The sequence below is a fragment of the Populus trichocarpa genome, chromosome 1 (assembly GCF_000002775.5).
Source record: "Populus trichocarpa isolate Nisqually-1 chromosome 1, P.trichocarpa_v4.1, whole genome shotgun sequence".
Classification (NCBI taxonomy): Eukaryota; Viridiplantae; Streptophyta; class Magnoliopsida; order Malpighiales; family Salicaceae; genus Populus; species Populus trichocarpa.
Genome location: NC_037285.2, coordinates 1,171,765 through 1,184,648, shown reverse-complemented (window position 1 = coordinate 1,184,648; position 12,884 = coordinate 1,171,765). Strand labels below are relative to the sequence as shown.

General features: G+C 32.5%; 1 protein-coding gene across 2 annotated transcripts; it reads left to right on the top strand.

Moving 5' to 3' along the window:
• The first annotated feature begins 7,803 nt into the window (after positions 1-7,803).
• On the top strand, positions 7,804-11,413 carry LOC7487048 (FT-interacting protein 3). Of its 2 annotated transcripts, none has more exons than XM_002297759.4 (2): positions 7,804-8,000; positions 8,477-11,413. In XM_002297759.4, the coding sequence occupies exon 2, from the start codon at positions 8,870-8,872 to the stop codon at positions 11,186-11,188; it is 2,319 nt and encodes a 772-aa protein (XP_002297795.1). In that variant the 5' UTR covers positions 7,804-8,000; positions 8,477-8,869; the 3' UTR covers positions 11,189-11,413. The 2 variants fall into 2 exon arrangements, with proteins under 2 accessions (XP_002297795.1, XP_052301106.1); XM_052445146.1 differs by lacking the exon at positions 7,804-8,000 and adding an exon at positions 8,064-8,197.
• The last annotated feature ends 1,471 nt before the right edge of the window (positions 11,414-12,884 follow it).

The window sequence follows — 12,884 nt, the reverse complement described above, 5'->3', positions numbered from 1 at the left end:
ATTCTTTCAAATTCAAGTACTTATTTATCCTTATTTTAGAATTATGCTATTGATTTATGTTCATGTTTATTGAATTGTTTTGAGATGGTATATATGTGCTTTCTAGTTTCTTTCAATCCGTAATTGTTATTAATGACTAAAATAAGAAGCAAAGAAGTTAACTTGATTGTCGCAACTATCACTTTAATTTATTACTGAGTAATAAGCTAAGTTAAATTGCTCAAACTTTTGAATGATTACTTAGAATAAATTTTACAGACTTTACTCTTAAGGCTACTGCCGAGTGAATTAAAATTGCTTTTCAATATTAAATTCGTTTGATGGTAAGAAATTGATTAAAAAGCTTTATCTAATTAATTTACCCATAATCTCCTCGATTCCCTTTAGCTTTAAGGGATATTGAATTTATTTGCTTGAATTGAAAGGCTATTTATTTTGCTTCGATGATCAACATATTTATAGGAATGTATGTCTAGATCTTTGAACCAAGTTAACGACATATCAATTTATTATTTTTATTTTTAGAATTTTTTTTCTTTAATTTTTTATTCAAAATTCAAATCCTCCATTCTTTTTAGTTTAGTATATTTCACGATTATAGTACGAATTTATTTTATTTGTGATAATAAAGTCAGAATTATATTTTGGAGGTTCATACGACTAACCACTTACCTTATGTAAGATGTACTATGGATGTTAATATCTTTTTTATATATATAATTAGTCCCCTTATCTAGACTCTAAAACAAGTTAGGATTTCTAGTGACCAAAATAGTATATGACAACTTTCATTTTCCCTCTTTTATTGATAAAGGACACAAGAATTCCTTGTTTTTTCCACTCATATTATTCCTGATAATCCCTTAATTTGAGAAAATTTAAATCCAACAACATGAAAATGCCAGTATAGATTAAATCAATTTGAACAAAATACTAGGAAAAAATCATCAAGTTGTAGTTCAAAAATATAAAAATGCTAGGCGTTGTAGCAACTCCTTATTGCTACTATTGAGAAATTCCAAACGGGTACATGGCGCACATGGTACTGGTAGCCAATGTTTGTCCCATTACATAGCGCGCGCGCTTTCTCTTGCAAATTTCAAAGTTCAAACGACTTTTGAAAAGAAAGAAAACATAATTTATGAGAAAAAAGATTTCAAATTGCCTTGATTTGAGAAAACTGTCCGGCACTTGTCTCCTCCTAGCTCGTAATTGGATGGTTAAGACTCATCATGTTTTTGGAGAAGTCAATAGATCTAGTACTGATTGGCTTACAAATCATGCTTTTGAGCTAGAGTTTGGGACCTGTTTTCTCTTTATTTTTTTTAATAAATTTAAGCTATTCATCTGGTTAGCTTATTGGAATCGTCTTCTCACTAATGAGGTAAGAAACTGTCGCAATTTAGCTACCTTCTCTTTATGTAAAAAAGAGTGGACGTCTTAAAGTAGTTTTTAACAAAAAAAAAAGGATATAATTTTTAATTTAATCGTTTTGTTAGACTGAAATTTGGTCCACGTATTCTACAAGCCCGATTCGATAATAAGTTAACTAGACATAAATAATTGAGACTGGAATCATGATCAGATTCGACGCAGAAGTTGTTCTTCTGGATTTTTTTATTATTTTGTTTTTCTAGTTATTTTTGAACCCTTTTCCTAGTTAGGTTTCATAATTTTGTTTGATTTAGGTTTTATCAACTTAAATCAGCTTAACATGTATTCAAACCATTTGTAAGTTATTTTTAAAATAATTAATCGTTTCAAGTATTATTGGATTTCAGAACATGTCAAAATGGATTTACTTTACAATTTAGTGATGTAATCTTAGGACTCGATAAACCGTAGTTTTTTCTTTCGCTATACACTGCATCAATGCCTATCCAGAGATGTAATCCACTTGCTTCGTAATTGCTGCTGGGCCAAATAGGTGTGGTTGCATGCAGTTCGTCCATGGAAATGAGCACGGTATCTTCTTTGGTTGGAACTTGGAGGAGTGGCTGCATTTCAATTGCAAACTCTTCTCGTAGCTATGATTCATGATGGACATTCACTAATGTTTGCTGGACTATTTGGAAATCTAAGAATGCCGCTGTGCTTGAGAGCACAATAATTCCTGTCCTTAGCCAAATACGTCAGATTAGAAATCTCAATAGGGACTGGAAAGTTGCCTTTGATGTTTAACTAGACATTACGAAGGTAGAGGAGGAGAGGCATGTCAGTTGGAAGCTTCCTAGCTCGGCGAGGATGGTGGAAGCTGAATATTGAAGGGAGCTCGTTAGGGAATCCAGGAAGGGCTGGTGCTGGAGGGCCTATAAGGGTTGCTACAAATATGAAAGCAGAGTTAGGGAATCCAGGATATGCAGTGTGCATAGCTTGGTGATCGAGTCTGATTCCACTAAAGCTATTAGATGTATTAGTGGGGGACTGTCATGATTCTCATCCTCTGTTTGCATTTTAATCCAGGATATTAAAGAGCTTCTTCATGGTCTTGTGCATTTTTTTATCAGTCACAAGTTAAGATATATTTGATTCAAATCAAGACTCAGAATTCAGAACCTTTTAAGTTAGATATTTTAATTCTCCTGCTTTAATTCTGTCTTCAAGTTGGATTCTGTCTTAACGTCGGAAATCATTGGTTCTGAACACCCCGTAGATGTGTTTTGCATGCAACATTTCCGGTGGGTTAGGAGGCTAGGATTATTGCCATCATCAGCTTTTTGACAGACCACCTTCAATTGGTGGACTAATAATTATAAAGGGAACAACTACATTGCATTGGTTTCTGACTATATTGTAAGGAACTTGTAAATTTGCTGGATTAACGCTCCTAGACACACGTCGATATTTAGTGGCATTGCTTCTTTAATGTTGCTTTCTTCCATGTTGAAAGATGACAAATGCGAAGAAAAGTGTACACTAATATTTGCGAACAAGCAAGTTTTCAAACTCAACATCCATATATTTCTACAATGAGTTATTCTTTTTGGGACATATAAGGCTAATAAGTGACCGTTTATTATCATTATTATTATTATTATTATAACTTTTACTTTTTAAATTGATGTTTTTTATATAGTTCTCGATGATTCTGATGTGTTATTATAAAAAATATAAAAAAACAAATATAAAAAAATTATTTTGATATATTTTCAATTAAAAATATTTCTAAAAAGCAAAGAATTCTTGATCTTTAATTTTAAATCTTGACATAAAAGATAATGACATGATCCATTTTAAATAAAAAATAAATAAATTTAATATTGATCAACACTTCATCTTATTCAAGAATATCTTTTATTGTTAAATAAAAATGACTTAATATATAGTTAAAAATTAATCTAATAATATAAACTTTTTTCCACATTGAAACTAATTTGTTTTAATGGAATTAAACAAATTATATATAAGGGACATACATCCCAAATTAATTTTCTTCTTAAATTTATTAATATAACTTTTTTTTATTAATGATAATTATAAAAATCCTCTTATAGTTTGATATGAATTTCACTCTCTTTATATTTTTATAAATTACATTTTACATCCTAGATCAAATAAAAAATTCAAACAAAATGCAATGTTGAGGATATAAATTGTTATTGAATATGTAAATTATATGATAGAAAATTTAATTTATAAAAGTATTGAGGGAAATTAAAATTCAAATAGGGTTTTTATACGATAAATTGTGAAATTAGCACATAAAAAAATAAATGGCAAAATAACATAAGATGAAAAAGTTTTGGCGAAATAACACACTTTGACTTTGTCGTGCTTCTAAAGCACTGCATCAATTAAAATTTAAATACAGATCAAACAACACAAAACAAATACATATTTGTAGCTCTCTCCCAAACTGACCGAAGCCCTCACTGTCTCTTTATAAAATCAACCAAACACCTTCAAATAACCCTTAAAACCACCAAAGATCAAACCCATTAAGGGTCTATAAGCATTATTGGTTGTTTTTGTGAGAAAAATCGATTGATCTATTTGTTGTTGTCACTGCCACCATTATTATTGCTACCACCCCAATATTTTTTCTGGTCCTACAAATAGTTTGTTGTTAAATGACAATTTAGGTATGCCATATACAGAAATGAAAGAAATCATTTGTTAATAACTTGGGTGGAATTTTAATGATATTGATGTTGAAATAACTTAGAGGTGTCTAATTGGTGAACATCAGTAATATCTTGTACCATTGTGTGTAATGATAATTTTAAGATAATGATTGACTCTTTTCACCCAAAGTGGTTTGAACATGATGGTGTTGTATGTGAATAGTCGACTAAAATCTATGTGTGTCCTAACTTATATTGGTCCTTCAAATTCAGTTAGTAGAGGTAGAAATAATTTATTGTTGATTGATTTGCTGCAAAGGATAGATGATACTATGTTTGACAATCCATTTGCTGATCAGCATAGATTTGATTATTTTGAGCCTAGTGAAAAAAATTTTACAATAAAAATAAATTGGTTAATGCTATTAAACGATGACACATTGTGTATTCACTTGAATACCAAGTCTAATGATTGAACTCTACATTTGTTCAATTACAATGTGCGTAAGCACTTGAATGTAAGTAGTATTTGTGTGGAAGATATCATAAAAGATCAGATTCATTTGAGATAACAAAGTTAAAAGGACCGCACATATGTGTTTTGACCTTTATAAAAAAAAAACCATTATTAGTTTGATGCAAATTTTATTGCTAATGCTATATCAACTCTTGTAATGAATAAGCTTTCAATGACGGTTGCAAGCATAAAAGATGAAATAAAATTGCATTACAAGTATAAATTTTCATATAACAAAGCATAAGTTACAAAACAGAAGGTCATTAAGCATCTTTTTGGTTTACATGAGGAATCTTTTGAAAAATTACCTAGGTTGTTGGCAACAAAAGAATCAAATCTTAAAACAGTCATTGATTGGATGCACAAATGAAATCTTGATAATAGTACAATGATTTTTTGACGTGTTTTTTTGGTTATTTAGATCTTCTGATAAAGGTTTCAAGCACTATAAATCACTTATCGGTGTTGATGACACACATTTGTATGAGCGATATGATGAGAAGTTATTGATTGCAGTTGCTTTTGATGCAAATAAACAATGTAGATGTAAATAGATAGATGATTAATGTTTCTATATTTTGGGATTACTTGAATATTAGATAGGATGAATTATTTTTTATTCATTTAAAATGCATTTTTTTTCTTCTGCATTCATGAGTTTACTTGTGGTTATGAAATGTGAAAATTTGTTGAGTTTTGTTAAAATTTATTGATTGAGGTTACTGAGATTTTTTATAAGTCTTTTTAAACGGGATAAAATTTTGAGTATAGTTTATATATAGGAGAAACCTTATCCAAATTTTGTTAAAATTATAAAATTTTTAGCTCTCTGAAATATAAAATAAATTATATTGCAGATGAACAAAAATTATGTTTTTGTGAACCTTTTCAGACTCAAAACACAAAATATTTTTAAAATTGAATATTGAACAAAATTATTTTACCGTTTTAGCTATTATCCAACCCTTTTTGTAAAATGTCAAGCCGTTTCTCTAATTAATGTTACAGTTCACAACAATACTATTTAGACAAATTTTACGTTTCTAAAACATGACATTATTGAAATGTTGCAAACTATGACGTCATCCAATTATTCTATTTCATCTAAAGTTTTTCATCGTGTTACTTTGCTCTTTTTTTCCTGCACTAATTACACAATTTATCCCTTTTTATAACTTTTTTTTTTCATTATTATATATTTTCAAATGACCTGTAAAGTGGTTTGGTAGAATATTCAAAGTATCCAATGCGCTCGTGCTTTCTGCTGAGAAGAAACGACACTGCAAGCCTCAGTACAAGTCGGCAATCCTGAAACTGAATCCACACTACAACTTCAACGTGTCAAAATATAAAAGGACAGAAGTAATATCATATGACTAAAATACCCTCCCAATTCAAGGACCAAGTCTTCTTTTCAAGCTATTTGTGAATTCAGGTAAGAAATTTCGAAGAAAAGTGGTGCATCTTATGATGTCTCCATTGTCGTTTATGGTTAGTATGATCTGTAGATTTAGCTGTACCACACGATGACTTGTGGATCATACTTGTGAAATCCAATTCAAGATTTGTGGTGACTTTAAAATTTTTTAAAATTTAAAAGTTTCGGTGCATTTTTAATTGATTTTTTTTTAAAAAAAATACCTTATACTACATCACTAAACAAAAAATTAACTCGGTTTAAAAATTAAATTATCAAATTAACCTAATTTTATATTTTTATTAAAATAATATTGTTTTGATAAAAAAAATAAAAATTTGATTAAACTAACTTAAGTCATTGAATTCATCCATGAACAAGTTAATAAATAAGGAATCTTGTGTAAAAATAAATAGCTTATGTTTAGAGAGATGAATTTAGTTCGTATTTTGTTAAAAACACATGTGATTAGATATAACGTGTTATTTTTAAAAAAATTATCAATGACGGAATTTCCATGTAAAATCTTAAATTAAATGGACTTTTTTATGACCTAAACCAAAACCCTTTGCCAAAAATTGAATGATACGAGGCAAATGTAAAGAAAAAAAACAGCTATATATGTTAATTATTGTTATTAAACCCGAAAACAACTTTGCAAATTGAATTGGGACCTAGCTTGAGTGAGGTATAAAAAACAATAGGGTGAAAATTAACTTTGTAAATCAATGTTCTATTAAATCTAATTTAGTATTACTTTTTCAAAAATAATATATTTTTAATTTTAAAAAAATTAATTGTGATTGTTCTATATTAACTTGTTAACTTATAATTTATATTTTAGACCTAATCAAAGGTTGATTCAAGTTTAATAACTTTGATGTTTGATGTTAATTGTATTTTGAAAACAAAGAATTATTCATGAAATGGGTTATTATGATCACAAAAATCTAAAAATTGTAAAAGCATCATAAATATATTGTCACATCAATTATTCAATGATTAGCCGAAGAAAAGTAAATACTTATTATCAAGTTTTTGACTTGTAAGAACTTTCAATTAAATTACTTATCAAAGATATGTGTATCACAAAATGGTGTGCAAGTATCAATGCTTAAAGTTTCCCATTAGCTGGTGAATTAAATTCTGGAAAGCTGTAAGAAGTAAACTTTCCTGCAATTTTGTCCTGTTCCAAATCGAATTTCAGTTCTATTTTTTTTAAATTCATTAATCGAATTTTATTTTATATAATTTTGTTTTATGCTATTATTTTATATATATAGTCAATGTTTTATATATATATATAAAACATTGACTCATTATAATTGGTTAATGGAATCACTAAAAACTTAGTTGAGTCAATAAAATAATTAAAAATATGTCAAAATTAATTAAATTTAAATGAGTCACAATTTATTTAATTCAACTAAAAATTTATACTCCATCCAACACTTATCTCAAATTTCATAGATAAGAATTGTTGCGGGTTTAATATTTACGCTACTGCCTACGTCGTAAGAAGCGAATCTTAAGAGAAAACCAGGAAGATTAAAAGAAGAGTTTTTCCCATCTCCCAAGTCCTTGAAACAAAGAAAAAACTCCCAAGTCCAAGTCCTCCCTTCATGTGTCTAAACCGACCATGCTCTTCGCACGTGTGTCTCACTTCCCTAAGCTAAATAATCTAGTCATGTCATACTATAAAACAAAAAAACACCTAGGTCCTCCTAGTAATTAATATGTAATAAAATATGAACCTGGAAAAGATTATAATAAAAAAGAAAATTGTCAAAAAGGGTTCAGAGAAAGTTGGTAGAGAGTTGGTTCACTATTTTCTTTTCTTAGTAGATTCAGTCTTCGATATCTGTCACCCCACATGCTCAACATTTCTACATAGGTTCCCTCACTCTTCAAGCTCCATTATTGCTCTCTTACCATTCCATTTTTGCGCCTTAAAGAAGGGCTCTTGGCTTCAACAGTAGCTAGTGTCCGACTGACCACTAAGGTACTACAATTTTATACTCTCTTCTTTTCTTGATTATGCAATGCAGAAACTCACAGTGTTGTGTGGTTCGAGTAGTTGTTGAAACCTTATGCTGTTTTTGTTCACTCTTTTAAGTAGTGGGAATGGTGCATATTATACTTGCATCTGTTCTAGTGGAGCTGTGAAAAAGTTGAGTTTCCTAGTTTTGTTTGCTTAAGGTTGCTTCTTGAGTTTGATTTCATTTCATAGGTTGTTCAATTATTTTTTTGTTTGTTTATTGCAGTAGATCTGTTGTGTTACTGTTACAAACTCCACATTCTTTATGACTGGAGTCCAACAAGTCCATGTTGATTAATGTGTGATTTGTTCTGTTTGGTTGTTGTGAAATTGTGGTATTGCTATGTCATTTTCTTTGATTTCTTTCATTTTCTCAGCAGTTGAAGGAGTGCTATGGGTTTTAACACTAACCCTGTGATTTTCTTGCTTTGCTTTTGCAGATATTGTGGTTTCTGGTACAGAGCTTCCAATTGAAGTGCCTAATGTTGCTCTGTAACTCCGTTCTGGATGATGAATTATAAGGTTCTTTAGTCTCTTGTTTCCTGTGCTTCCATCTTTACCTTCTTTGAGCTATCCTTTTCAAAATAGTTCTTAGCTTCCTTGTATTCCAACATTGAGTTTAGTGACTCAAATTTGTCCAATTAGCCTGGAAATAACAAGAACAAAGTTGGGTTTTTACCATTTGAAGCCTTGTCATTTCGTGAAGTTTCATTTACTTCTGTTGAATCCATATCCTGTTTCAATATCCTTATTTTGAAAGCCTCCATCCCCCCTTGTGTGATTTTTGAGTGCTCCTTGCATATCTCTGGTTTCGTTAGTGTAAATTAAGAAAAATGCAGAAGCTTCCGCAATCTGTTGATTTTGCTCTAAAGGAGACCTCACCAAACATTGGTGCGGGATCTGTCACGGGCAATAAGCTTTCATGCACCTATGACCTTGTTGAGCAAATGCAATATCTTTATGTTCGTGTGGTGAAAGCTAGAGATTTGCCTCCCAAAGATGTTACTGGTAGTTGCGATCCATATGTTGAAGTAAAGCTTGGAAATTACAAGGGAGTCACTAAGCATTTTGAGAAGAAAAGCAACCCAGAATGGAATCAGGTTTTTGCTTTCTCGAAAGATAGAATTCAAGCTTCAGTTCTGGAGGTGTTTGTGAAGGATAAGGATGTTGTCTTAGATGATTTGATTGGTTGGATGATGTTTGATCTCAATGAAGTGCCAAAACGTGTTCCGCCGGATAGTCCTTTGGCACCACAGTGGTATAGACTGGAAGATAGGAAGGGGGGTAAGATTAAGTCTGGGGAGCTGATGCTGGCTGTTTGGATGGGAACTCAAGCAGATGAGGCATTCCCTGATGCTTGGCATTCAGATGCAGCCAGTGTTGGTCCTGATGGTGTTAACAACATCCGATCTAAGGTATATCTTTCACCCAAGCTTTGGTATGTTAGGGTCAATGTGATTGAAGCTCAGGACTTGGTGCCTAGTGACAAAAGTCGGTTCCCAGAAGTATTTGTGAAGGGCACCCTAGGAAATCAAGCACTGAGAACCAGAACATCTCACATTAAGACTATCAATCCAATGTGGGATGACGACTTGATATTTGTAGCTCCTGAACCTTTTGAGGAGCCTTTGATTTTGACTGTGGAAGATAGATTGGGACCAAATAAAGACGAAGTTTTGGGTAAGTGTGTGATCCCTTTGCAACTTGTGCAGAGGAGGCTAGACCACAAGCCAGTTAACACCAGGTGGTTTAATCTTGAGAAGCATGTGGTTTTAGATGGGGAACTAAAGAAAGAAACCAAGTTTTCCAGCAGGATTCATGTTAGGATCTGTTTAGATGGAGGGTATCATGTTTTGGATGAATCAACTCACTACAGCAGTGACCTTAGGCCAACAGCAAAACAGTTATGGAGGCCTAGCATTGGGATTTTGGAACTGGGGGTTCTAAGTGCTGTGGGGCTGATGCCTATGAAGATGAAGGATGGCCGAGGTACGACAGATGCTTATTGTGTTGCTAAATATGGACAGAAATGGGTCCGGACAAGGACAATTGTTGACAGTTTCACTCCGAGGTGGAATGAGCAGTACACTTGGGAGGTTTTCGACCCGTGTACTGTCATTACAGTTGGGGTTTTTGATAATGGTCACCTTCATGGTGGTGGAGGGGGGAAGGACTCAAGAATTGGGAAAGTGAGGATTCGTCTATCCACACTCGAAACTGATAGAGTTTATACTCACTCCTACCCTCTTCTGGTCCTGCATCCTGCTGGGGTGAAGAAGACGGGTGAAGTTCAGTTAGCTGTGAGGTTCACATGCTCATCTCTGGTTAATATGTTGCACATGTATTCACATCCGTTGTTGCCAAAAATGCACTACATTCAGCCATTGTCAGTGATGCAGCTTGATAGCTTGAGGCACCAAGCAATGCAGATTGTCTCGATGAGGCTGAGCAGGGCTGAACCACCTTTGCGGAAAGAGGTTGTGGAATATATGCTAGATGTAGATTTGCATAAGTGGAGCATGAGGAGGAGCAAAGCTAACTTTTTCAGAATTATGGGTGTTCTAAGTGGCTTGATTGCTGTTGGAAAATGGTTTGATCAAATCTGCAATTGGAAGAACCCTCTGACTACCATTTTAATTCACCTCCTTTTCATAATCTTGGTCCTTTATCCTGAGCTAATACTTCCCACAGTTTTCCTCTACCTTTTCGTGATTGGACTATGGAACTTCCGGTGGAGGCCAAGGCACCCTCCTCACATGGACACGCGGCTTTCTCATGCTGATGCTGCTCATCCTGACGAACTTGATGAAGAATTTGACACATTCCCAACTTCCAGACCATCAGATATTGTCAGAATGCGATATGATCGTCTAAGAAGTATTGCAGGGAGGGTTCAGACTGTAGTAGGTGATCTCGCAACTCAAGGGGAAAGATTCCAGTCTCTTCTGAGTTGGAGAGACCCGAGGGCGACCACGTTATTCGTGACATTCTGTTTAATTGCTGCCATAGTTCTCTATGTCACTCCTTTTCAGGTTGTAGGCCTTCTTATCGGCATTTATGTGCTGCGACATCCCAGGTTCCGCCACAAGCTTCCTTCAGTTCCCCTCAACTTCTTTAGGAGGTTGCCTGCAAGATCCGACAGCATGCTATAAGCTCAGTTCTCCCCTCAGCCCAGCTCCTATCAGCAAGGCGGAACATGCATCAATTAGACAAGCACATTCATGATCCAGATATAATGTCTTTTTTTATTTTAATCTAATTCCATTGGCAAATTCCATGGATTGCAGCCTGTTTGTGTTTATTACCAGAAACATTGGGGACAAAAGGATGGTTTTGCTTGAAGGTTTAATTCTTCAATGTGTTAGGAACTTAGTGGATTTTATTCCCTACTTTTTTTTTTTAAAAAAAAAAAAAAACCTGATTTGGGTCATTAAGTGTTTTTAGTCCCAAGCTATCATCCTTCTATCCAAGTTCCCAATATAGTTACAAGGACGGAGTCGGGAGTTGGCCCGACTCACCTAGGTTTCGCGTGTTAATCCAAGCTTTTATTTAGAAAATTCTGGAATAATATATATATATATATAAAAACTAAAATAGTGTTTTATTTTATTTGTTGATCTTGGATCAGCAAATCATTGGGTTGAACCGCCAACCACGTAAAGTCTTGTTGTAACTACGGTTCCATTCTATTTTAAATTTATCGGACGCGACTAAAGTGGGACACGTGTTTGGGAGTTACCCTTCAATAGAGAAAATAAATTTGTGGTTGTAGATCCTAGTACCACATTAATTTTAAGCTGGAAAGGGAAGTTCGTGGATTAAAATATTAAAAAATTGCCTATATCTCATACAAAACATTTTATGATCTTCTTTTGGGAAGAGCAGGTGCTCGAGAGTGTCTCCCAATCTTTTAGCAGGCAAGACTAAAATCTGAATGGATTGGTGATGTTATGGACCGAAAGAAGAGATCCTTTTGTCTCTTTATAAAAAAAAAAAAAGAAGAAGAAGAAGAAGAAGATGATGACGACAAGGCTATTGCAAGCAAGCAGATTCTCTCCATGTGTTTGTGTTTGTGTTTGGAGGAATCCTTTTGTCTCTATTTGTAATAACTTATTAATTAAGGGGGTGTTTGTTTCTTGGAAAGTGGTTTCTGGAAAACCACTTTCCAAACTTTTATGTGTTTATTTGTCATTAGAAAAGTTAGTTAACATAAAATACTTTCCGGTCAATGGAAAACACTTTCCAGTCAAAGTAAAATTTGGCTTGGTTTCCAGGAAAGTGTTTTCCTTTTATTTTAGGCGGAAAACACTTTCCGGAAGTGGTGAAAAATTTAGAAATGTCATATTATTTGCTGATTATATCAAATTTGATCCTCAAACTTTTGATTGCTATATATATTTTGTTTTGAATATTTTTTTTCCAATTTCATCCCTTATAATTTAATTTTTATATTAAGTTTGGTCCTCATTTTTATAATTGTTATTTGCTTTTTCCTTATCATTTTTTAATTGAAATTTTTTATTTAACAAATTTGGTCCTCATTCTTTTGATTGTTACTTATTTTATTTGAAATAATTTATGAAAAGTTAATTATTATTATTTTAATTTCTTCATCTTTCAATTTTTTTATTTTTTAGATTTAATCTCTATTATTTTGATTATTATTTATTTTATTTGAGATAATTTATGAAATTATATTTTTTTTTCAATTTCATTCTCATTCAACTTTTTAATTTGTAAGATTTGTTCCTCATTATTTTAATAAACTTGAAAAAAATAAAACATTAATAAATTATTTTCTAGCTCATTTTCCATGACCTAACCAAACACTGGAAAGTGTTTTCCAAC

Excerpts from the sequence above, each read along its gene's own strand:
- LOC7487048 (XM_002297759.4), top strand. The coding sequence starts at position 8,870 with ATGCAGAAGCTTCCGCAATCTGTTGATTTTGCTCTAAAGGAGACCTCA.